The following is a 25,776-nucleotide window of genomic DNA, read 5'->3' on the forward strand; positions in this document are numbered from 1 at the left end:
CGGCGTTTCATTTAAATCAGTCAATTGAGCTTCCCGTGTTTCCGGTAGGAGATTCCTCGGACCCGAAATTGAAGGAATTACGGAAGCTGGATGTGCGGAGGTCCCTCCTTCGCTATCTGGAGGTCACCAATCCTTTTCGAGTGACAGATCATCTCTTTGTTCTGTTCTCTGGTCCCAAGAGAGGGGCCGCAGCTTCCCGGGCGACGATCGCCCGTTGGTTCAAGGAGGCCATTGGCTCAGCATACTTAGTGCGGGGAAAGCCTGTTCCCGTGGGTCTCAGGGCTCACTCGACACGATCCCACGCTGCGTCTTGGGCGGAATCGTCTCAGGTGTCGCCTCGAGATTTGCAGGGCGGCTACTTGGAGGTCGTTACATACCTTCATTAGACATTACCGGTTGGATGTTCAGACTGCTGAGTCCGGGGGGTTTGGAGAGAGGGTACTCCGAGCGGGACTCTCTGCTTCCCACCCTCGGTAAGTTGGCTCTGGTACATCCCAGGTGTCCTGGACTGATCCTGGTACGTACAGGGAAAGGAAAATTAGTTTCTTACCTGATAATTTTCGTTCCTGTAGTACCAAGGATCAGTCCAGGATCCCGCCTGAGTTGCTGCTCTAAAGTAACGGAGAGTCCGCTCGTTCTTTGATTTCCTAATCCGGTTACTTGTTCGCTCCCTCGGTTTGGGGAGTTCTGTTCCAGTTGGGGTTCTTGAATTGCTCCCCATCTAAAGTTGGGTTGTCTAGCTAGTTTCATGGTTTTGTTCTCTACTTTGACATTACGTAAGACTGAGGGGCTGTGGCAGGCACATTGCCATATATGGCTGAGTCTGACAGATCTTGCTCTGTCTCCATCTACTGGTGCGGAGTCACAACCCAGGTGTCCTGGACTGATCCTTGGTACTACAGGAGCGAAAATTATCAGGTAAGAAACTAATTTTCCTTTACATTCTGGTACAGCAGGTATTTTCCTGCACAAGTTTGTATCTAGGGCAATGGAGGGTCAAATAACTTGTCCAGGGTCACTAGGTAGAGTCAGTGGGAGAAATATGAATTTAACCATGACTTCCCTGGTTCTTAGTCCCTGCTTTAACCACTAAGCCACTGCTTTCTTCCTGCAGCTGTCCCCTGATGACGATGCTGTGGTTGCACTGCTGTGTGAATGGGCTGTCAGCTACAAGAGGTCGGGACGCCATAGAGCCATGGTAGTGGCCAAGCTGCTGGAGAAACGACAGGCAGAGATTGAAGCAGAGGTGAGTCCCACTGACACTGGGCCGGAAAAATTCCATTCTGGAGAAGGAGTTGTACTATATTTAAAAACAACAGTGTAAAAAAGGAACCAAAAGAACTGAAAAAATCTGTAGGGATAGAAATTCTGTGCTTAAGTCGGAATAGTATTAGGGCTGCACTTTCACCCATCTGGGCAGGGTAGTGACAGAGATCAGGAGGTAACAATCATAGCCTCTGCTCTCAGCAGCTCCAGGGTAGATTCTGTGGCAGCTGCTAGAATTTGAATGACTTGTATAAGCCAACAACTCGAGTTCTGAATGGGGACAGCTGTCAGTGAAGGGGACCGATCAGTGGCGAGTGTGAATAAATGAATATTAAATACCAGTACAGGCTACACTTTGGAGGAGCTGGTTTGTGGCTCCTTTTTGCCAGGCATGAAAATGGATTTTGCTGCACATGGGGTCAGCTACCCTGCCGCCTCATTTATCTCCCTGTGGGATAACTTGGATTTTGAGGTTAGGGATCAGTTGAAGGCCTTTTGTGACTGAATGGGAGTGGGGATCATGCAGCTTTGCACATGACAGAGAATGATAGAGTTCTGTTATCCTTTCAGCAATTGAGAGATTTCAAGACATTCAAAAAGAGCTTAAAGACATGGCTCTTTAGAGAAACCTTTTCACAACGAGAGCGAGAAAGAGAGAAACGCTGAAAGCTGTACACACAAAATCTTTATACAGCACTAGTACACTATATGTATGTACGTCATGGTTTGTTTACTACACCCTTAATTGAATTTATAAACTAACAGTCTTTATTGTAGTCACAGGTCAGATTAAACAACACTGAACATATAGCCTTTATTATGAAACTGTTACCAAGCTTATAAGACACCTCCACTACTAATAGGAACAGATACATGTACAATTTACTATATGTGCCTCTATGTAAACCATTGTGACGGTAATATACTGAACGACGGTATAGAAAAGATTTTAAATAAAATAAATTGCAGGGGGAAAGTATTCCTTGAGTAATAAGCACTTCTTTACATATTTGCAGCTGAGGCATTATGTCAATTCTTTAGGCCTTTTTTATAGCTGTGCTGGCAATCTTCAAGGAGGAGTTGGAAAAATGAGTCCAGCTCCCCATGAAGAAGGGCTTTGGTGTGTTGGCGCACCAACTACACAAGGACCGGCACTGTTGCTCCTTGATCTGCAGCTTGGTTTCTTGCAGGCGCTCATCAGTGCCATGCCAACATCTTCACTAGTGTTGGGTGGCAGTGTAGATGTTTAATTTTTAATAACTCAAGAATCAAATTGTAATATGTCTTTTATTGAAATGGTTTAAAATTACTTGCTATATTTTCTTTGGACGTTAGATGGCATCTAACACCAAACTTATTAAAATGAATAAGATAATTAAAAGATATATTTCACGTCTACAAAAGTTTAATATTATCTAATGAACTACATAATGCAATTAATATTTGTATATTTAATCATGTTGTTATCACGGGATCTTTAAGGGAAATAGAGAGTAAAACAGAATATAATTTCCAGGCTCATATATCCCTGCTTCTGCATTAGATACTTACTATTCAAATTTTTACTAACTGGCCAAGCTAGAAATTCAATGGGGAGAATTTGCTTCCAGAGAACAGCACTGAGATGCAGAATTTCTTCTTTCTTCTGGTTGGTGTTCTCTCTGTCTCTGATGATACGATGTCAGCAATTCTCTTTTATACCTTTTAGATGCCATAAAAATGCAGTTGAGAGCACTTGTCTCCTTCTCATTGGATGTATGTTCAAATTCTTTCTCATAAAAGGACTTCATATACAGTATCCCATATAAATAGCCAGGCTATATGATGCTGTAAATGTCCATCTTTAGTATTTTTACCACAGTCAGTGTATCTGCATTTTCTTCTGATTGAAGACAGCATATTGCATGCTATTTAGATACTTAGCAGTTCTTTTCATAACCACTAACCATTGTATTTGAATAAACATAGAAACTCTGAAGGCTTCAGCCCTTTTTATTGCACTAGCTCAATTAGATGCAGCATCAATGAAATCCTCTCCATCAACCAACAGCCACTGCAGCATCGATGCCCGATAGGGCATCGGTGCCACTGCCTGCTAGTCTGGTGGTCGCCCATGGTTCATGGGAGGAGGAAGCACCCCCAAGGGCAGGGATGGCCTTGGGGTCCCATCTCACTTGGCCAGTCAATTGGGTTCCCATACCACTGGCCAAGGACTGAGTGCCATGATATCCATCCCCTATGAAAGTGAGGAGGACCCTCTTAATCCCTGAGGGGGTGGCGGCTCCTCAGAGGCTTTGGAAGATGACACATGATGGCCTTCCCCCTGACCCATCTCCTCTTGACAGCAGAAGGAAGTCTCTGGAAGTCTTCTTCACAGGATTTGTTCAGTTGATGGCCAAGGCCATTCCCTTTATGTTGCAGATGGAGGGGGATGCTGGATATCTTCTAGTATGTGGAACATCCATAAGAACATAAGAAATTGCCATACTGGGTCAGACTATCAAGCCCAGCATCCTGTTTCCAACAGTGGCCAATCCAGGCTTACAAGTACCTGGCAGAACCCAAAAATTAAGTATATCCCATGCTACTGATGTTAGTAATAGCAGTGGCTATTTTCTAAGTCAACTTGATTAACAACCTGTAATGGACTTCTCCTCCAAGAACTTATCCAAACCTTGTTTAAACCCAGCTACACTAAAACTGTTGCAGTTCAGGTTCATGAGATCCTTATGGAGTTACTGTTGAGGATGTGGGAGAAACCCCTCCTGGTGGCTCCTGTTAATAAGAAGGTGGATGCAGTGTATCTCATCCAGAAGGCGCCCGGATTTGATAAGCTACAGCTGCCACATTAATTGGTTGTGCTTGAATCCGCTCTCATAAAAGCCAAGTGCCTTCAGACCCACTCCTCTGTTTCCACTGGGAGGCACCTGAAGGCCATGGATACTCTTGGGAGAAAGGTGTTTCAGGGAGCTATGCTCATTGTCCGCATAGCGGCTTAACAGCTCTTCATGAGTCAATATGCGTTGGATATCCTGAAGCAGGTGCAAGAAGTGGCCGAGCAGTTGCCTCAACAGCAGCAGCATGACATGGTCTAGAGTATGAAAACACTGGGTCTGTTCAATCCTTGATGTTTTCAAGGCAGCATCTAGAGTCTCTGCCGCAGGGATCACTGCCTGCAGATTTACCTGGCTGTGGGCCTTGGATTTCCGAAAGGAGGTGCAGGAGCGACTCGCTGTGCTGTGCACAGGAGAGAATCTCTTCAGAGATCGTATGAAGAATGTGGTGGCACAGATCTCTGATCACTGCACAACTCTCCAGCAGCTCTCTGCTAGCACCCAAAACCCAGCCTCCTTTAATAGGGTTGTGAGATCAGGGGCGAGGAAGGCTTTCTTCCACCTGAGGAATCATTATCCTATTCCCTCTTGGACCAATCAACAACTTGGACCAATCAACAACATCACCCACTTATGTAAACAAATTTTTCCATATTTCTCATGCATAGTATCTATTAACGAGGTTGGCTCCTTGCCCCCCTCTTTTGTATATAGTATTTATTTATTTATCTTTTCGTTCACCCCCTCTTTATTTCTTACTCCAGGTTAAGGCATCCTTGTTATAATGTAACTTTTATGCTCCTTTATCGCTTGTTGATTGGTTAATTATATTTTCTGCTTAGTTCATTGTAAACCGAGTTGATTTGATTTGTATCAAGAAAGTCGGTATATAAAAGCCTTTAATAAAATAAATAAATAAAATAAATAGGCCTCTCTTAGCTGTCCCCGACAGCAGAAGGCCCCAGAGTCCTAACCAGCGCCTCAGTCAACTCCTGGGACAGGGTTTTGACTGGATCAGAGAAAGTGTAGCTGCTGTCCCCGTACCGTGTCAGGAACAGGCTGTGGTTCTTTGCGAACCGGTAGCCCAGTGTAACCCTGGACCAATGGATCCTCACCATTATCTGCAGAGAGGAGAGGATCACCTTGCTGGAGGCTGAAAGGAATCAGTAAGTTTTTGCTTGGGACATTTTCTTTTTTAAAAGTATTGGGGTGAAGTTAACTATTTGGGAATATTATTTAGTGTGTTTGTGCTTTTAATAGTCAGTAAAGCAGTGAATAAACAGAAGTTAGACTGCATTTTTAAATAGTCAGTCAGTAAGGCAACTAGTAAGCAGAAGTTATTGTTTGTATATTAAAAACAATTGTTTGTATATTAAAAACAAAAAAAAAAGAAAAAAGTAGCCAGAAGCTAGAAATAAGCTAGGAGCAGTGTATATTTAAGTAAAAAGGTTGAAAAGTTCAGTTCAGTTACTCACCTTGGAAAGCTGTTAAGGTAGTGTGATTTGGTTTGATTAGGTACCAACATCTATTAATCAAGAGAGCAGTGAGTCACTCTGGCTGACTAACTGAAGTTAGACTGTTTGTATTTCCCAACCCTCCCACCCCTATCCTTCAATTTATAGGCAGGTGCCACTTTAAAAAAAACAAAAAAACCCCAAAACCTTATTGAGTTTGATCATTCCCCTGTAGGCCACTACCAGACATATAGTGAATTCACTAATACATTTAAAGGACATTAATTAGACACATTCCTACTCCCATAGCTACCTAAAACTTAAGTAGGAACTGAACAAATTTGAGATGAAGGCAGCAGTCCAGCAGCAAAAGGGGGGCTTCCCAGTCTTTTGCATCAAGTGTCATATGTATGATTTTTTTTTTTTTACCCGCCGGTGAGAAGTTGTACAAGTGCATGCGATGCAAAGAGCTCCTGGCTCTCAGAGAACGAGTCCGAGCTCTGGAGGCTAGAGTGGCAGACCTGGAGGAGCTGAGGCAGACAGAGGTATATAGATGAGACCTTCAGGGACATAGTAGCCAAGTCCCAACTCCAGTCTGGCAGCCCTGGTGCTGCCTTGGAGGAAGAAGGTCTCATGATTGGAAAGCATCAACCTGGTGCAGCAGGAAAGGATCCTGTAGCAAGGACCTGCTCTCCAGGTGATGCATTGTCCTTTCTCACCGAGGATATCTCCCAAAGGCCTACTGACCAGGAGGAAGGGTTAGGTTGGCTGTCATAGTTGGTGATTCGATTATTAGGAATGTAGACAGCTGGGTGGCTGGTGGGCGTGAGGATCGCCTGGTAACATGCCTACCTGGAGCTGCTATTATGATAATTAATAAGCAATAGTACCTTGTGATCTATCTAATGTTTGAGTGCTTGCCAGGTACATGTGACGGATTGGTCACTGTTGGAAACAGGGTACTGGGCTTGATGGACCCTTGGTATGACCCAGTATGGCATTTCTTATGTTTCCACCCCAGAGGTAACCTGACCTTCATACTCTTGGAGGGACAGCATGCTCCCCTGGAATCTGTGGGTTTCCCTGAAAAATTGTAGCCTCTGCCCAGTGTCTACTAGGACATACATTGTTGTTTATTTCTCCTCTTCCACCAGATTGTAAGGGGCACATAGGGTCTTAAATATGTGTGAATGAAGTGAAGAATGAATGAGTGAGCTGGGGATGGTGGGAGGAATGAACCAGGGAGAGGGGTTTGTGAGGTGGGGGAGTGATCCAGACTAAGTGAAGGAGTTCATCAGGGTGACTGAGAGATTGTGGGGGGAGCCGGATGCATGAGAGGTTCATGGGGGGGGGGGGGGGAATTGGCTAAGAAAGGAAAAAGGAGGAGTAATTGGAGTGGGGGGAGTGATTGAGTGAACTGGCATTGGGAGGGGGAAGTGATCTGGGGTAAGTAAGGTTCATGGAGGTGGTGGAGGGAGTGAACTAGGGTGACTGAGAGGTTTGTGGGGGGGAATCAGGGTGCATGAGTTTGAGGGGAGGGAACAGATGGAGGGAAGTGAAAGAGAGAGTGATCAGTGGGGGTGAGGGGGGAGTGAACCTGGGTGTGTTAGAGGTTTGCGGGGTGGGGAAGAGAGTAAAATAGGGTGCATGAGAGGTTGTGAAGGGAGGGAGTGGGAACCAGGGAGAATGAGGGGTTCTTGGGGGAAGGAAGTGAAAGAGGGAGTGTGAGGGATCAAAAGAACATTGGAAGGGGGGATAAAGGAAACAGGGGATGGGGAAGTGATTCTCAGTTGCGCTCTTCCTGCATGTCACGGTACTTCCCAGTTCATAGACGGGCTTTTACTATTTGTCAAATATATTCTTGAAAATACTAAGGTCAGAAGTTTTTGTCCAGTCAGACTCAATTTGTGAAACATCGAGATGCTGATTCTGAACCTTCATTTTTCTCTTCATGGACTTCCAATAAGTTTGCAAAGAATGAAATAAGCTGCTCTCCTCTTTTGCATGTTTTATTTCTGGATTTGTTGTGTAATTGTGAAAGCCATCAGTGTGGGCGAGGTAAGAATTTACATGCACTGATTAGGCAGTAGGAGAATGCTCCTCCCTCCATGTAGTGAAGTCTGTTGGGGGGAGGTGTTAGATTATGCTCCTTCTTCAGCTGTATTTGTGGGCGGCAGTCCTGGGTGTGTGGGGGAGCAGAAGTGTTACACTATGCTCGTACTTGAGCTGCATTTATGTGTGGGCATTTCTGGGGGGTGGGAAGCAGTGCTCCTCAATGCTCTTATTTCTAGTTACATTTAGAGGAGGTGTTCCCAGGAAAGAAAAGTGCTTGTATAGGTTGGATTTTTGGATCTATTATATTTTCCTGGAGGAAGGGTCCATAAACAATTAAGGCAGAATTGCAGAAGTCCACTAATTATTCTTGGGATAAGCAGCTTGGAATCTGTCTAACCTGCAGGTACTTGTGGATCCTGCAGGTACTTGTGACTTGGATTGGCCACTCTTGGAAACAGGATACTGGGCTTGCTGGACCTTTGGTCTGACCCAGTATGGCATTTCTTGTGTTCTTAAAAAAGTACTTGCCCAATAAAGCAGGTACACATGTACTACTTTCAGTCCTCACAAATGGGGGGTGATATCCGATGGAGTTCGGCCTGGAACTTTTATCTCACAATACCTCATGCCCGTGCGTCAGCCCCTTCAGTCAAATTTCTTAGCCTTACTTTGAGAAGCCAAGGGGAGGTAGGTGGGTTTCGTGAGGACTGACATCCTACTGGTCTTGGAGATCAGCTGCTACAGGTAAGCTACTCTATTTTTCACTTTAAAAATTGGTGCAGTACTTGAGGGAAAAAATACTTGATGTTCCAGTGCAGACAGTCTGAAAATTACCCCAAAAGCCTGCAGAAATCATTTTTGGGACTGAAGGGCAGCTATAATATTTGAAAACTGGTTTTTTGTTTTTTTTTTTTAATTTATTTTTATTTGAAGCAAATAATACATCACAAAAAACACTGTATTTGAAACATTAGCTTAACATACATTGAACAACATATTATTACTGCAGTCTAATAACATGTATAAACAGTACTTCAATTCCCCCCTTACTATCTCCCCACCCTTAGCATTTCATTCATCATATGAAAAGAATATTTAATTTTTTCCAAAAATTTTCCATTTGTCTATTGAAAAAAAAAGTGGGTAAAAACAGAAACTAATATTTTCCTGAATATTTACTTTTTTTTTCCCCCCAAGCCTTCACTTCTCTGCTCCAAGGGCAGAGTTTAATCCCAAGAGCCAGAATTAAGCAATGTTCATTTTCTCTGGTCAGGCAATGTCCACTCTTTGGGGCAGAGGTGAGTCCTATTGTCCCTGGGTAAGGCAGTGTCTGGACTTCAGTCGAAGGGGAGTAGAAAATGATTGGATGTGAAAAAAGAGATGGAAGAACGATGTTTGAAGTTGATAGGAAAAATGATTATAGATTTTATTTCCAGGAGATCTGGCATTAATTCAGTTTTCTCTGCAGAGATGTGGAGAGTCAGAAGGTGTGGATGAGAAAGGCTCCATCTCATCAGGATCTCTCTCAGCTGCCAGCGCTCCCGTTTTCCAGGATGTCCTTATGCAGTTTCTGGATACCCAAGCTCCCGTACTGAGTATGTACCTACACCTTACTCATCCATGCTCCTGTACTGAGTATGTACACACTCCTTACACACCCATGCTGCTGTACGATATGTATTTACTCCTTATGCTTTCAATCTCCTCTGCTGAATATGTACTTACTCCATACACACCCATGCTTCCATACTTGGTATGTCCCCACTCCTTATGCATCCATTTTTTTGTATGAAGTGTGTTCCTGCTCTCTACATATCAAGGCTCCTATACAGAGTATATACCCCCTCCTTTCTACTACTACTATTTACCATTTCTAAACTGCTACTAGACATGTGCTGTACAGAAACACATAAGAAGAGTTCCTGCTCAATGGAGCTTAGACTAGTCCACACAACCATACATAACAAACAAGAGTCTGTGGGAATTTATTGAAGAGAAGTGTTTAGAATTTAAAAGCAACCTCATAAAGGTGAGGCTTTAGACTGGATTTGAATACACCAGAGAGTGAGCGTGACGTGCAGACTCAAGTCTATTACAGGCATATGGTGCACCAAGGTGGAAAGTGCAAATTAAGAAGTTGATGGTAGAGAGGGACACAGATAAGAGCAACTTGCGTGATGAGTTCACGAGGGAAAGTGTAGGGGGAGAGAAGGTAGGTAATGAGGAACTGCAGAGTGAATGCATTTGTTGGCCAGAAAGAGAAGCTTGAATTCTGTGTGATTGCAGATGGGATGCCAATGTAGCAACTTGAGAAGAAAGGTTACAAGTCATAGTGATGAGGAAGGAAGATAAGTCATTAAACTGAATTTTGAATAGATTGTAGTGGAGATAAATGGTTCAGTGGGGAGGGCCTACAAAGAGCAAATTGCAGTAGGCTAAGTGGAAGGTAATGAGAATGGATGCAGGTTTTGGTAGAATACTTAGAAAGGAGGGGATAGATTTGTGATGTTAGAAATAAATAAATAAGAACATAAAAACATAAGAAAATGCCATACTGGGTCAGACCAAGGGTCCATCAAGCTCAGCATCCTGTTTCCAACAGTGGCCAATCTAGGCCATAAGAACCTGGCAAGTACCCAAAAACGAAGTCTATTCTATGTTACCATTGCTAATGGCAGTGGCTATTCTCTAAGTGAACTTAATAGCAGGTAATGGACTTCTCCTCCAAGAACTTATCCAATCCTTTTTCAAACACAGCTATACTAACTGCACTAACCACATCCTCTGGCAACAAATTCCAGAGTTTAATTGTGCGTTGAGTAAAAAAGAACTTTCTCTGATTAGTTTTAAATGTGCCCCATGCTAACTTCATGGAGTGCCCCCTAGTCTTTCTACTATCCGAAAGAGTAAATAATTGATTCACATCTACCCGTTCTAGACCTCTCATAATTTTAAACATCTCTATCATATCCCCCCTCAGCCATCTCTTCTCCAAGCTGAAAAGTCCTAACCTCTTTAGTCTTTCCTCATAGGGGAGCTGTTCCATCCCCTTTATCATTTTGGTCGCCCTTCTCTGAACCTTCTCCATCGCAATTATATCTTTTTTGAGATGCGGCAACCAGAATTGTACACAGTTTTCAAGGTGCGGTCTCACCATGCTTGAGCATTGTTTTCGATGTTTGTAGAGAAGGAGAGGGCAGCATCAAAGATGATTCCTAGTTCATGGGCTGATGAAATCGGGAGGATGAGAATGCTGTCCACAGACAGAAAAAGAGAGCAAAGTGGAAGTGATTTTGTGGGGAAAGATGAGAAGTTCTGTCTTGGCCATGTTAAGTTTAAGGTGACAGTGGGATAAGCAGAGTTCTCTCTGGGAGTCAGCATAAAAATGATACTGAAAGCCATTGGAGGAGGTCAGAGCACTGAGAGAAGAGAAGAGCCTTTAGGCACACTGACTGATAGCAGAATAGTGATGGAGAAGAAATCACCAGCGAATACAGTAGAAGTAGAATGGGAGAGACAAGAAGCATCCCTGAAATCCAGTGGAGTACAGTGTGTCAAGGTAATCAGCCGTGTCAAAAGCAGCAAATAGGTCAAGAAAAATGATTGAGTAATGGCCCTTGGATTGGGAAATGAAGAGGTCACTGTAGATCTTGGCTGTTGATTATAATGTTCAAGTATAATCAGTTTTGTTCACAGTTTGGCTTTTCCAGACAATACTGGTGGGGTGATGTCGGGGTGGGACTATAAAGCTATGATGTCAGCTTTTGCTCCGACTCCATCTGCTGGCAGAGATGCCTAACCCACTCGTTGGGATTGACCTGCCCTTACTTAAAGGAAAGGAAATTATCAGGTAAATAATAATTTCTCCTTTTACAATCAGCTTGTTTAATCCATTTACTCCTTGGTCAGTGTCTGGGGGCACCCCTCACTCTTGATTAATACTTTCCTCAAAAGCCAGAAATTTCTGGTTACCTTTGTGTTGTATCTTCTTTGTTTCTCCTGGTAGTGCACATTACTGGGATCCCTTGCTTTAGATGGAATTTGTAACACCTCTGTTATCTTTCTGGATAAAAGACTTCCTTCTTTAGTAGGTTTGGAATACTGATCCCCAGGTACCATGGGCTATCGGATCCGATTGGACAACATAATAGTTGAACCCAAGGAGGAAGAAGAATGGAATAAAACATCCTTGCCTCCAAACACAGGAGTTAATGCAAGAATACTCTTCCTCTATAACAAGTCACTGTCAGGTGTATAATCTGGGGGAGATAAAACACTCTGTAGGTCTTCCTTTACCCCAAATCCAGCCTTGAATACGGGGATGCCCCAATCCACTGCAACCAGGGGGATTGGCTGTCTCAGGGAATTCTCAAAAATTGTTTTGAACGTTTTAAGCCAATCTGAAAAGACTGGATAGTCAAGTCAACTGGTGGCTGGCTCTTAAATTTATTTATTTCAGTTTTTTATATACCGGCATTCATGATACAATCACATCATGCTGGTTTACAATTGAATGAGGGGTGCAAAATACATTAAAACTGGAACAAGTGCAAAGGAAATTGCAGTTACAAATAACAAGGGTGGTCGAACTGGGAGGAAGGAGAAATACAGTAGTAGTTTAACATCGTGTAGAGTTATTTACAAAGAGCAGCTGTGGCAGAGTTATAGATGTTATAAATGGAATGCTTCCTTATTCCTTTCCAATAACTTAGGAAAATTACACAACAGGAGACAGCAAGCTCCTTGCTGCTTGAAAGTCTAATCTATGAAGAAAGACTGTGCTGTAGATAAACAGCGAGGACATGGGGGAGCAAAACCTCTGAATTATTTCAACCCAGAACCTCCCGATTAATTGGTATACTCCTTTGATAAGGGGAAACCAAAGATCCCTTACAACTATTTACCTGCATCCTTTGGGAATGGTATTAAAGTGGTTGGGAGTAGCAGACAACTTGTTTTATACACCATACAGCGATGATGGAGATTTTCCAGTGTTAATTCAGGAATGTCTTGCCACTCTTACTAATTGGTTAGGTGGTAATAAGCTGGTGTTAAATTTGCAGAAAACAATTTTACTATTGACAGGGGAAGTCCAGCAAAGGGAGATTTAAAGGATTTGTTTTATGACGGGGTTACTATGCCAATTATTTCAGAAGCTAGGAATTTGGGGGTAATTTATATTCTAAATTAACTTTTAAAGTCCAAATTAAACAAGTGGCAAGAAATGCCTTTTATAAACTGGAAATGCAGAAAGCATTGAAGTATTTGTTTATTGATCCTTTTAGATCAGTGCTGCAGGCAGTAATTTTTGGTCAGCTGGACTATTGCAATGGTCTTTTATCTAGAATTTGCAAATAAGTACTTGCAAATATTACAGTTGATAGAATATAGCATTCAGCTGCAAAATTATGTGCAGCCTAGATTGGCTTCCAATAAAGTGACATGCACAGCTTAAAATTCTAGTGATAATATTTTAGATTACTTTGAAGGGTTCAAATCCCACTGCCATTCCTGGTGACTTTAGGCAAGTTACTTTACCCTCTGTTGCTTCAGGTACAAACTTATACCGGGATCATTAAGCAGCAATGTTTTTTTTTGCGGGAAGTCCACCTATTGCAGAAGTGGATTGCCATGATAGTGGGGCCCTTCCCCCGAAAAACATTGCTGTTCTATGGCACATTTTCTCTCATGGACAGATACCGCTGGACATAAGATCGCTGCTAGTGGCCCTTTAGGTGTGATGGTGGCCCCAACCTCAAGGGACCACCATCATCTTAAAGAACTGGCTGCTTAAGGTGACTGCAAAAAGAAAAAGTTGAATGGGGCTCAGGGCTGCCACTCTAGGCAGCCCCGACACCCTAATATAAAAGAAAAGATGGCATATCTCTCATCCCAAAACCCTTTGTTCACAAAAATCCAAACCCCATCTCCCAAAACCCATCTCCATATTTATTTTGTTCTCTTGTATATATAGAGGACTCCTTATTTACATTGTACACTTGTATATAATTATCCTCCTCTATCTCTTTTATTTCTTATAATCCCAGTTCATGAACCCTTGTTAATTGTAACTGCTTCTCTTCTCCACGTTTATTTATGTTTTTGGTTATATTTTTGCACCCCTGTTTTCTGTAAACCGACATGATGAGAACGAGTTCTTGAATGCCGGTATAAAAAAAACCTTAACTTCACTATATTTATTTATTTATTTATTTATCTCGTTGGAAGTTTTGCGTTCCTTTCCTCCTCCCTCCCTCCCCCACAAATATATGTAGAAATCATTGGGGTTCAGTGGGACCCTCCTTCCTACCCCAAAGATATAAAATAAATTTTCTGAGGACAAATAGGATGGCAGTCCTCACACATACGTGACATCATCCGATGGAGCCCAGCATGGAAAACTTATGTCCAAATTTCTAGAACTTTGAGCCTCTCTGAGCATGCTTGGGCATGCATTAACAACGTGGGGGTCCCTTCAGTCTTTTCTGCAGAGCCTGGTGTTTCCCGGTTGAGTCTAGTCTTTCTCTCTTGTTAAAGGTTTTGGTGTTTTTTTCGCTATTTTTTCCTGATTAAACCTCGTTGGGATCACACAGTCTACGCGGGGATCCCACCAGTTCTCCTCTCTTTAGATTCTTAGGGTTTTTGATGTTTCGGTAAGTTTCCTTTCGAGTCGAGCCCCCCAGAGCAGCAGTGTGCTCAGTTCCCACCGGCCATCAATTGCCGCTGGCATCAGATTTAAAATTGTGTCCCTTTTTATTTTGCAATGCCATGTCCTCGTTTGGGTTCCAACGGTGGTGTACTACATAAATGGAGTGTAGAAAGAACAATTGCACGTTGTTTGCTTGGTGTATGGTTTATTTTATTTGTGAAATTCTCTCAATAAAGAAGAAATTTATATAAATGTAACACTGGAGCCTTGGGACCCGGGGCTTCTGCATTACATTTACCAATTCCCCAGGAAGGGTGGTATCTTATCGCGGCTGACCGTTTCTCGTTTGGCCACAATCAATTATTTACATCAAATTGCCTAGTAATGTCATGCTTTGAATGCATTTGCATTATTAATGCATGCTAATCACATACAAAGCAGGTCATTGTAATAGAGGAGGGAACCTGGGCAGGGCCATGCAAATTGTCATGTATATCACACAATATTGCTCTGTTGTACAATATAATCTGTTTAATGCATGTTAGAGCACTACCGTGGCTTGATGCATCTCCCAGTTAGATTGTAAGCCCTTTGGAAGTAAGGAAATGCGTACAGTACCTGAATGTAATTCGCTTTGAAATGCTGTAAAACAGAATATAAATTTTAAAAATGTCTATATTCAGATACGCATGCTAAGATCATCTGAATTTAATTTGTTGGTTATTCCTGAAATATAAGATTATAGATTGCAATATACGAGTGAGCACTTTTTTTATATGTTGGCCCCACATTTTGGAATGCTTTGCCAGCTGAGTTGAAAGAAGAGAGAGAAAGTGTTTCAGGAAAAGAGCAAAGGTTTTGTATTTTAAGTGGGCATAAACAGTAAGTAGTTATATGTTGCTGTTTTAATGCCATGTATTATGCTTTTTATGAATGTATCTTATTGTAAACCACATTGAACAATGACTTGGCGGAAGCAATATATAAAAGATTTTAAATAAATGAAACAAGAACAGGATCGGAGGTTGTTTACATCAAGGTAGCCAAACAGGCGAATAGGATGATGGCATAAACCAGAAAGATGCTTGGGTGCATATGGAGAGGAATGGTCAGCAGAAAAAGGGAGATGATATTGCTCTTGTATAGATCCCTGGTGAAACCTCACTTGCAATACTGTGTACAGTTCTGGAGACTGCACCTTCAAAATATAAACCGGATGGCTAATAAAATGATCAGTGGTCTTCGTTCTAAAGCATATGGGGATAGACTTAAAGATCTAAACATGTATACCCTAGAGCAGGGGTGTTCAAACTGGCCCTACAGGCCCCCCAGCCAGTTGGGTTTTCAGGATATCCCTAATGATATGCATGAGAAATTTGAATACACAGGAGGTAGTGCATGTAAATAAATCATGCATATTCATTAGGGATATCCTGAAAAACCAACTGGCTGGGGAGGGGCCTGTAGGACCAGTTTGAGCACCCCTGCTCTAGAAAATAAAGGTAAGATAGGGGAGATATGGTAGAGACATTTAAATATATCAAAGATTGTGATTCACAGGAGGCAAGCCTCTTTCAACAGAAAGGAAGATCTGGAACGAGGGGTCATGGGATGAGTGTGAAAGGGGGTAGACTCAGGCGTAATCTAAGGAAATATTTCCTAGTGTGTAGCCAGATGGACTCAGGATCTCAATGGGTTATGTGTTCCCCTGCTAGCAGATGGAGATCGAGTCAGGTTTCAAAGCTGACGTCACACCTGCAGTGACCTCAGCCATTCAGTGTTTCTCCGTCTCCTAGCAGATGTAGACACTATCCCCACACTAGCGCGGTGTATAGCAGGATTGCAGCACTAGTTTGAAAGGAGTAATTTACCTTTAAATTGATAGAGAGATCGAGCCCCTCTCTCCTGTGGTGATACCTAAGGGTCCCTCCCCCAGTCGAGAATTCCTGAGGTGGTTTCTGAGATCCCTCAGAGGTGTGCCTTGGTCTGGTAGCTGGCTCCCGGCATGGACCTTGCTGCTGAAGCAGTTGAAAGGCAGCGGCTGCAGGAAGCCAAGCGCGGTGGTGACGGCCTAAGCCCTTTCTCCCACAGCCCTGAGACCAGGAAAGTAGAGAAGAGATCATCCGATCTAGAGTCGTGGAAGGGCTTCGGTAAGTCTTTCCTTCGCTCTCCTTGCTTGGCACACTGTACTGACGACATTCTCAATCTCATTAGGGCAAGGAAAGGGGGTTTCAGAGCGGGTTGAGTGGCCCCTCCCCGATGGGCTAGGCCCCGCTTCAGGCTTAGAGGACATGCCCTGTGGCGGCCCACAGCAGCGCCATCTTGCGCGTGGTTTGATGCTGCGCTGTTTTCCCCCATATCCGTTAGTACATGGGGTGCGGGCTGGCCTTTTGTGCACATAACATGCGCGTAAGTATGTGCATAACCGCGCGCATACGCGTACATCCGGCTGCTTAGATTTACATGTGCTGAGGCGAGTCTGTGCACGCTCGAGAAGCACTAGCTGGCTGAACGCACAAGCTTCAGAGTATTATGGCCCCGGCAGCAAAGAAACTCAAGTGACACTCCCTTTGTGCTGCCTGCCATATTAAGGCTGCACAGTCTGACCTGGAATCTTTCCTTTGTCAGCACTGTGAAGATGCCCAAGGAGGGCTGGACTCTCAGAACTTTTCCAAGTCCAGCCCCTCCCATTTGGAGGGCGGATCAGCCACGACCTTATCTGGCAGCACCCTGGACCTCAGCAATTCCAGGGCTGTGTCCTCCAAGGGAGAGAGCAGTTCAGCAGTCCCTACCCCAGTTCCTCCTGAGCTAAATATGGACTTGGTGGCCTTCTCTTGGTTGGAATTCTTTTAGGGCCTTCAAGCCTTTGTTCAAGCTTAGTCAGCAACTGCCTCTGCCTAGGCTGAGCCCCAGCTGGGAAGGCTTTGCCCTCTCAGCCCTATCAGCTTGTCTCGGGACATGCCTCACCTCACCAAGGGTACCTTCATATTCCAATACTTCAAGACCACCAGCGTTTCCTATGCTTTGCGGTACTGGGCCGCCATTCATTACCAGTTTCAGGCGTTGCCCTTCGGCCTGGCAACCGCCCCCAGAACAGTCTCCAAAATTATGGTGGTAGTGGCGGTGGCACAGAGGAAAGAAAAGATCCTGGTGCACCCTTGCTTGGCCGACTGGCTGATCCGGGCGAAGTCGTTAGAAGAGAGCCTCCAGGTGACCAGCACGGCCAGGTCCCTCCTACAGGAACTCAGTTGGGTCATGAATATGGACAAGAGCAGCCTCAAGCCCTCTCTGTCCTTCGAGTACCTGGGAGTCTGATTTGACACTAAGCAGGGCAAGGTCTTTCTCCCTCCCTTGAGGAGAAGGAAACTGATGGACCAAGTGGGTCTGACGAACACAATGTGCCCCAGAGTGTGGAGCTTATCTCTAGGTCCTCGGCCTCATGGCGTCAACCCTGAAGTAGTACCGTGGGCGAGGGCATGTTGGAACCCACTGTCTCAAGACTACTTGATTTGCCTCCACCTACTGATGGAAGTATGTTTTCTGCTCCAGTGGTGGCTACAGGAAGTTCACCTAAGCAAGGGTATAAGCCTGTCCCCACTGAACTGGATTTTCCTCACAACGGACACGAGCCTCTGAGGGTGGGGAGCTCACTGTCAGGAATTGACAACTCAGGGGTGATGGACCGAGGAAGAGGCGAGCTGGAACATAAGCCACCTGGAAGCGCGAGCGGTCAGATGGGCATGCCTGCAGTTCAGCCACAGGCACCAGGGACAGGCAATCCGCGTGATGTCAGACAACACAACGGTTGCCTACATCCAACCGCCAGGGAGGAACAAGAGCCACCAAGAGTCTCTGGAGATAGACCCCTTATGGAATGGGCGAAGTTAAACCTACAAGGGATCTCGGCCTCCCACTTCTTGGGAAAAGACACCGACAGAGCAGACTTTCTCAGCAGGGAGAGCCTGATCCAGGGGAATGGACGTTGTCGACCGGAGCCTTCCAGATCCTAGTAGATCGCTGGGGTCTCCCATCCATCGACCTACTGGCTACATCTCACAACCGATTCTTCAGTCACAGACTAGATCAGTGCTCCCAAGGGATCGACACCCTTGTCCATATCTGGCCAGAGGGGGATTTGCTGTTCACGCTACTACTGGGTAAGATCATCCGCAAGATGGAAGACCACAGAGGATTGGTCCTGGTGGCCCCAGATTGGCCCAGATGCCCGTGGTATGCAGACATGTGGAGGCTTCTCAAGGAGAGTCCCCTTTGCCTCTCCCACACAGGGACCTTCTCCAGCAAGGTCTGATTCTTCACGAAGACTCGACTCTATTCTCTGTTACGGTCTGGCCCTTGAGAGGGTTCACCTGATGAAGTGTGGATATTTGGCCTTGATCGCCACCTTGCTGCGTGCGTGGAAGTTCTCAATGTCCCTGGCGTAAGTACGGATCTGGAGAATATTTGAGGCCTGTTATGAGGAACGCAAGGTGCCCCCGTGAACGGCCAAGATCCCCATGATCCTGGAATTTTTATGGGACGGCCTGAGCAAAGGATTGTCCTTCAACTCCTTGAAGGTCCAGGTGGCAGCTCCTCTCTTGCTTTGGAGCCGAAGTGAACAGAACCCACCTGTTGGCACATCCGGACTTGGCTTGTTTCCTAAAAGGGGTTAAACACCTCCGACCACCCTTAAAGTGGCCAGTCCCCTTATGGAACCTCAATCTAGTATTGGACTTTCTAGCAGGACCTTCCTTCAGACCACTGCGCAGTCTGTCACTAAGCCTATTAATACTAAAGACAGTATTCTCGGTGGTGATATGCTCGGCCCGTTGCATCTCGGAACTACAGGCACTGTTATGTCGGGAACTGTTCCTCCGGTTTACTCCAGGAACAATACAGCTTTGCACTGTCAGTCTCAGAGTTTCACCTGAACCAATCCATTTCCTTACTGTCCCTGGATAGACGCAAGGACATGGAAAACTGCTGCCTCCTTTGCCATCTAAACGTCTGTAGACTTTTAGTGCGGTATCTGGAATGTTCAGAATCGATGCGTAAGACAGATCGCTTGTTTGTTCTTCACGGGGGAAAGAAACAAGGCGAAGCGGCTTCACAAGCTACATAGCTCGCTGGATCAAGGATATGATCATGGGAGCTTATGTAGAGGCAGGGAAGCCTTTACCCCTCCAGGTTACAGCTAATTCTACCAGGGACCAGGCAGTATCCTGGGCGTAAGCTAAGCTATTGTCTCCCGCTGACATCTGTCGAGCAGAGACATGGTGGTCCTTACACACATTCTCCAGGTTCTACCGCCTGGATGTCCAGGCCTGAGAGGACGCAGCCTTTGCAAGGGCGGTGTTAACCAAACCACGGGTAGCCTCCCGCCCCGTTTGGGAGTAGCTTTTGTACATCTCATTGGTCCTGAGTCCATCTGGCTACACAGTAGGAAATGGAGAAATTACTTACCTGATAATTTTGTTTTCCTTAGCGTAGACAGATGGACTCAGCATCCTGCCCACAGCTGCCCATGAACAGTACCAAGAAATCGCCCATGAGGTGAATCTAGATTCCATGAGGTTGCAGGTAAGCTGTCGCCCTATCCCTAGATCAGGGCATCTATAGTATTGCTGGAATCCAGCGCCACCTTGGTTGAGTACAGTTGTAGTCTCCAGTTTTTTTTTTTTAATTTTGTTCAAATGAACCAATAAAACAGAACTGTAATCAAGAACTATTACATTTTCATTTGGCATTTTATGAGTTATTCCCGTACTCCTTCCCCTCCCTCCCTCCCCCCTCCCCTTCTTTGCTCATGGTGAGGTAGAAAGTCAATAAAAAGTCAGTGGTTGGTGTTGGTTGAGTAATTTGGCTGATCCCAGGTGAGATGAGTAGTATCGTTGGTCATGCATCTTCCGGAACTCCCGTCGAGTGGTGATCAATATCTGCTGCGGGGCTCCAGAGATCTCGTGTGATTCCGACCCTAGGAGCAAGATGGTTAATAAACCCTGCCCATATCAAAGGTGTATCCACCAATCTCTTTGGTGTAGCTGGTGTTGAAAGGACATATTCCATGGAGCATAGGTTCAGCATATTTCTAAACCAATGGTCAAAGTTGGGCCTGGCTGAAGTCAACCAATCCGCTAATATGACCTGTTTCCCCACGAGACCTGCTTTTTTAAAAAATAAAATCTCGTACGGAGTTAGGTGCAGGTGGGGCGGTATATCAGAGCCAAATAGCCAAAGGTTTGGGTTAATAGGTAATATCTTATGCAGGTATGTGGAACAGGCATGGCTCAATTGCTGCCAATATCTGGAGATTGCCTCACAGTCCCAGAAACGGTGGAAGTAGTTACTATCTTCCTTTTTACATTTGGGACAGAGGGCACTATGCGTAATTTTCATTTGTTTGGCCCGGGTAGGAGTAATATAACATTGCCAAAGAAATTTGTATTGGATTTCCCGCAACTGAACATTTTCTGATATGCCAGGTAAGTCTTTAAAGCATGTTTCAAATTCGGCAAACGTCAATGAAAAAAGTGCCCAAGTCGTCCACCTCTCATATGCCAAATTCAGGACCTGTGCATCATCTAGGTTTAGTATCACCTTATAGTAATAAGAGATAGATGACTTGTTTTTGTTCCCCAATTGGATGATATCTCTTAGGTTTTGGACCTCCAGGGTCTCCCGCAGTTGAGGTTGCATAGCCTTTATAAAGTGAGTGACTTGGAGGTATGCAAAGTAATCAGACGAGGGTAGTGCAAATTTTTGTTGTAAAGTATGAAAAGGGAGGAGAGCCCCAGATAGATTATCATATAGGTCAGATATAAAGGCAATTCCCACCTGGTTCCACCGACGGAATGTGCTATTTTCTCTCCCTGGAGGGAATAAGTCATGTGCAGTGATGGTAAGCAGGGAAGTCAGGCGTTGTGCTACATGTCCTTTTCTACAAAACATAAGCCAGGCTTTCCAGCACATGTAAAGGAGCACTTGAGGTTTTATGTGAGACAGAAGCAAAGAAGCGTCAAGTTGTAATAAGGGTTTGAGGGATGCTACTCCGACCATTCTAACAGGTGGTGATATGGGGTGATCGTTGAGGTTGCAAAGATCCAGTCTTTTATGTGTCTCAAACCACAAGCTAGATTGTACACTCCTAAATCTGGGCACCCCAGTCCTCCCCTCTCTACTGCTCTAGTTAGTGTGTCAATGGGTAAGTGGGCTCGTTTTCCCCACCAGAGAAAAGATCTGAGTGCTTGACGGAGGGTCTGATGATCTTTTTTTGTTATCCAAATCGGGGTCATCTGTAATAAGTATAGCCACTTGGGCAATAGTCCCATCTTAAATAGGTGTACCCGACCCATAAGTGATAACGGTAGGGATGTCCACCGTCTCAAAGATAGTATTGTGAGATGCAAGAGGGGTTGTATGTTAGTGCTGTGTAGCTTGCTTATTTGTATTGGGATTCTAATGCCTAGGTATTTGAGACAATCTGATACCCATCGGAGCGGGAAAATTCCAGGCCAAGTTCTGTATAGCTTTCCCGTGATATTCACAGCCTCAGACTTATCAAAATTGATTTTAAGGCCTGCAAAGAGGCCAAATTGATGCTGAATATCTAGAATGACAGGGAGCGATCTCTTGGGTTGCGTAAGGAAAACCAAGAGGTCATCTGTGTAAGCAGCAATCTTAAAAATGTGATTAGGTCCCCCAAATCCTTTCACTTCTCTGCAGGCATCAATTTTCCAGAGGAGAGGATCTATGGATAGGATCTAGAGTAACGGGGATAGAGGGCAGCCCTGATGTACACCTCTTTGAATCTTCACCTCCCCTGATAAACAATTATTTACAAAATCTGCGAGGTCGGTTTATCATATATCAATGAGATATATTGGAGGAAATCCCCTTGAATGCCAAATTTCCTAGCGTGTAGCAGATGGACTCAGAACCAATGGGTATAGTGTACTCGTGCTAGCAGTTGGAGACGGATCAGATTTCAATCTGACGTCAGCCCCTAGTACATATACCCCTGCAGGAAGTGCAGATCCTCAGTATTTTCCGTCTCCATAGCAGTTAGGAGCTATCTGCACGCTCTCCGAGTGTTGGAACCAAATTTAAAGAAGAAAATTCTATTGAAGACGAGCCCCGCTCTCCTGCGGTGATACCCTCGGGTCCCTCCCCCAGTCGAGATTCCCGAGGTGATTTCCGTGATCCCTCGGAGGTGAGCCTCGGTCTGGCGGCCGAATCGCGGCGGGACCTAGCCCCCGGGCGCGGCATAGAGGCAGCCTCGGTCCGGCGGCCGAATCGCGGCGAGGACTTACAGCCCCCAAGCGAGAGGAGTTCGGGCGCGCCTGAGAGGCAGCGGGTGCACCCTCAAAAGCGGCGGTGAAGGTAGTTGCCCCTCTCCCCCCGCAGCCGGAGACCGCCCGGGTCGAGACCGGGAAGCGCTGAAGATAAGGTAAGGTAGAAATCTTTACTTGTGCCGGTCTCCGAGGATTGAGGACGAGCGCAGGCCATCGGCCGAAGCCAGCGCCACCGGGTTGATTCGCCCCAGCAGGGCCAGACCCTGGCATTTCCAAGGGCCTTCCGACGTGGAGACCCTCCAAGGTAGTCGCCATCTTGCTCGCATGGTCGCCGTCGCCATCTTGGCCTTATTCTCGCCGTTCACATCGCCGCCCGGCCAAGCGCACAAACCTACTTCTGCGCGTAAGTTATACGCACAAGAACCCTTGGACGCATAAGCGGCGGGCGGAAGTCCCGGTCGCACAGACTACGCGCACTCAGCTACCCGCGCGCACATTCCGGGTTAAGCGCTCAGATACGCGCACAGATACGCGCACATGCGGCCAGGCGCTCCGGAGCGAAAAATGTACGCGCAGGCAACCTTGACACCTCCAATAACGGAAGTAAAATCCCTAGGCCTCTGCTCAGCATGCCACCTCAGGGCCGCCCAGAGCCAGGAAGCCGATGCCTTATGCGCCCAATGTGAGGAGGCCCTGGGAGATCCACCACAGGCTCAGTCTCGCCCAGGGCCGGGGACTAGCTCTTCAGGGGGCTCCCTGGAGCTAGCAACCCCCAGCGGGACTCCCTCTCAGCTGGAGGCTCCCAGGGAAGCAGCACCACTCAATGTGGACCCCTCGTCTATTTCTTGGGTGGAACTCTTCAAGGGGATTCTCACGCCTTTGTCCGAATGCAAACGGATTCTCGGACGGACCAACCACATACGTCGCAGGAGGACCTCTATGCTCCAGTCCCCTCAAGACCTAGGCATAGGCTTTTACCGCCAAGTAGCCCCACCTTCGGGGGTACGGACATCTCAGAAGAAGAAGTCGAACCCCTAGAAGAAGGAGAACTCCCCCGGGGACAGAACCCCACCGAACCATGAGACGGTTCTTCACAAGGGAGGAGCTACCGGATCTGGTCTCCCAATGCCTGGCGGAACTGGCGATCCCGGATTCAGAAACCCAGGGGGATCCCGAGGAGAACCCATTTCTGGAAGGCCTTCGACAGACCTCCCATCATTTCCCGCTCTTGCGAGCCGCTCAACAGCTAATTGACCTGGAATGGAACACCCCAGAGTCTGCCTTTAAAGGGGGGCGGGCCTTGGTCAGCTTGTACCCCCTGGATCCAGCAACCAAAGACATGCTCGCTTGCCCTAGAGTGGATGCCATGGTCTGCGCAGTCTCCAAGCGCACCACCATTCCGGTAGAGGGAGGAGCAGCACTCAAGGACACGCATGACCGGCGGTTAGAAGCTATGCTTAAACAGTCATTTGACGTGGCCGCTATGTCTCTTCAGATTGCGGGAGATATCCTGGACCCAGCGCTATCCTTTCTAATGGACGCAGCCTCAGACCTCCTACGCACAGCAGCCAGAGGAGTATCATCGGCGGTGGCGGCCAGGAGACAGCTCTGGCTCAGAAGCTGGTCGGCCGACTCATCTTCCAAAACACGCCTCACAAGGATGCCCTTCAAAGGAACACTTCTGTTCGGCAGCGATTTAGAAAAGATGGCGGGCAAATGGGGCGAATCCCCAGTACCGCGCCTTCCGGAAGACAAGTCAAGGAGAGCCCAGCGACAGCCTTCCAGGGCCTCCAGGGGCAGAAGCTCGCAGCGCTTCAACCCATACAGGAGCAGCTACTAGGCGCCCCGTCCTCCGGGCAGGAAACAGTCCTTTCAGAACAAGCACAACAAGAGGGGAAACAGCTCGGGCTCAGGGCCCGGCTGCGCTCCACAATGAGAATCAGCCGACCCATCCAAGGGAAGCCATAGGGGGCAGACTGGCCCTATTCTACCAAAGATGGGTCGAGATAACTTCGGACAAGTGGGTCCTAGCCATTATCCGGGAAGGGTACTACCTGGACTTCATACGCACCCCCCCGGACAAGTTTGTAGAGTCCCCCTGCCACGACCCCACCAAAAAGGCGGCAGTGGAAGTTACACTGGCCAGGCTACTGAACCTCGAGGCCATAACTCCGGTACCTCCTCAGGAGATAAACTCTGGTCATTATTCTATATATTTTCTCGTTCCCAAGAAAGAGGGAACGTTCCGACCAATCCTGGACCTCAAATCCGTAAACAGATTCCTGAAGGTCCCCCGCTTCCGCATGGAAACCCTGAGATCCGTAATAAAGGCAATACAGCCGGGAGAGTTCCTCACCTCCCTGAACCTGTCAGAGGCGTACCTGCACATCCCAATTCATCAGGAACACCAGCGTTACCTACGTTTTAAGATCCTGGGCCATCACTACCAGTTCCGGGCCCTACCCTTCGGGCTAGCCACAGCACCACGGACGTTCACCAAGGTGATAGTGGTAGTGGCGGCAATACTGCGGAAGGAAGGAGTCCTCGTACATCCTTACTTGGACAACTGGCTGATCAGGGCAAAGTCACCAGAGGAAAGCATCCAATCGACCAACAGAGTCAAGTCTCTACTGGAGAGCCTCGGATGGGTGGTCAACACGAACAAGAGTTCCCTGCAGCCCTCACAATCGTTGGAGTACCTGGGGGTCCACTTCGACACCAAGGAAGACAAAGTCAGCCTGACTTCCACAAGGAGATCAAAACTGTGGAACCGGTTGCAATCCTTGATGAGCGACCCTCGCCCCACGGCATGGGATTACCTGCAGGCCCTAGGGCTGATGGCATCCACACTGGAAGTGGTCTCCTGGGCGAGGGCCCACATGAGGCCTCTACAACACTCAGCGCTGTCCCGTTGGAACCTACGGTCGCACAACTACACCGTACGCTTAGCCCTCCCGGGCACAGTTTGGACCAAACTACACTGGTGGCTGCAGCCCAGCCACATGAACAGAGGCTCAAGACTGTCATCCCCAACCTGGACTCTGCTAACTACAGATGCCAGCCTACGGGGATGGGGAGCACACTGCGAGGAATTAACCGCCCAAGGGCAATGGAACATCAATCGCCTAGAAGCGCAGGCAGTCAGACTCGCCTGCCTGCGGTTCGCCCAAAGACTCCAAGGCAAAGCAGTCAGGGTGATGTCCGACAACGCCACAATGGTTGCCTACATC

At 46.3% G+C, this 25,776-nt stretch overlaps 1 protein-coding gene across 1 annotated transcript in view; it reads left to right on the forward strand.

The window, feature by feature from the left end:
• The window catches only part of MED12 (mediator complex subunit 12), a 573,790-nt gene that overhangs the window by 146,823 nt on the left and 401,191 nt on the right, over nt 1–25,776 (forward strand). The window contains exons 11-12 of the mRNA XM_029607961.1: nt 1,115–1,246; nt 9,078–9,204. Of these exons, the coding sequence (XP_029463821.1) occupies nt 1,115–1,246; nt 9,078–9,204 (259 nt within the window). The remainder of the gene's footprint in view (nt 1–1,114; nt 1,247–9,077; nt 9,205–25,776) is intronic.

The sequence above is a fragment of the Rhinatrema bivittatum genome, chromosome 6 (assembly GCF_901001135.1).
Source record: "Rhinatrema bivittatum chromosome 6, aRhiBiv1.1, whole genome shotgun sequence".
Taxonomy (NCBI): Eukaryota; Metazoa; Chordata; class Amphibia; order Gymnophiona; family Rhinatrematidae; genus Rhinatrema; species Rhinatrema bivittatum.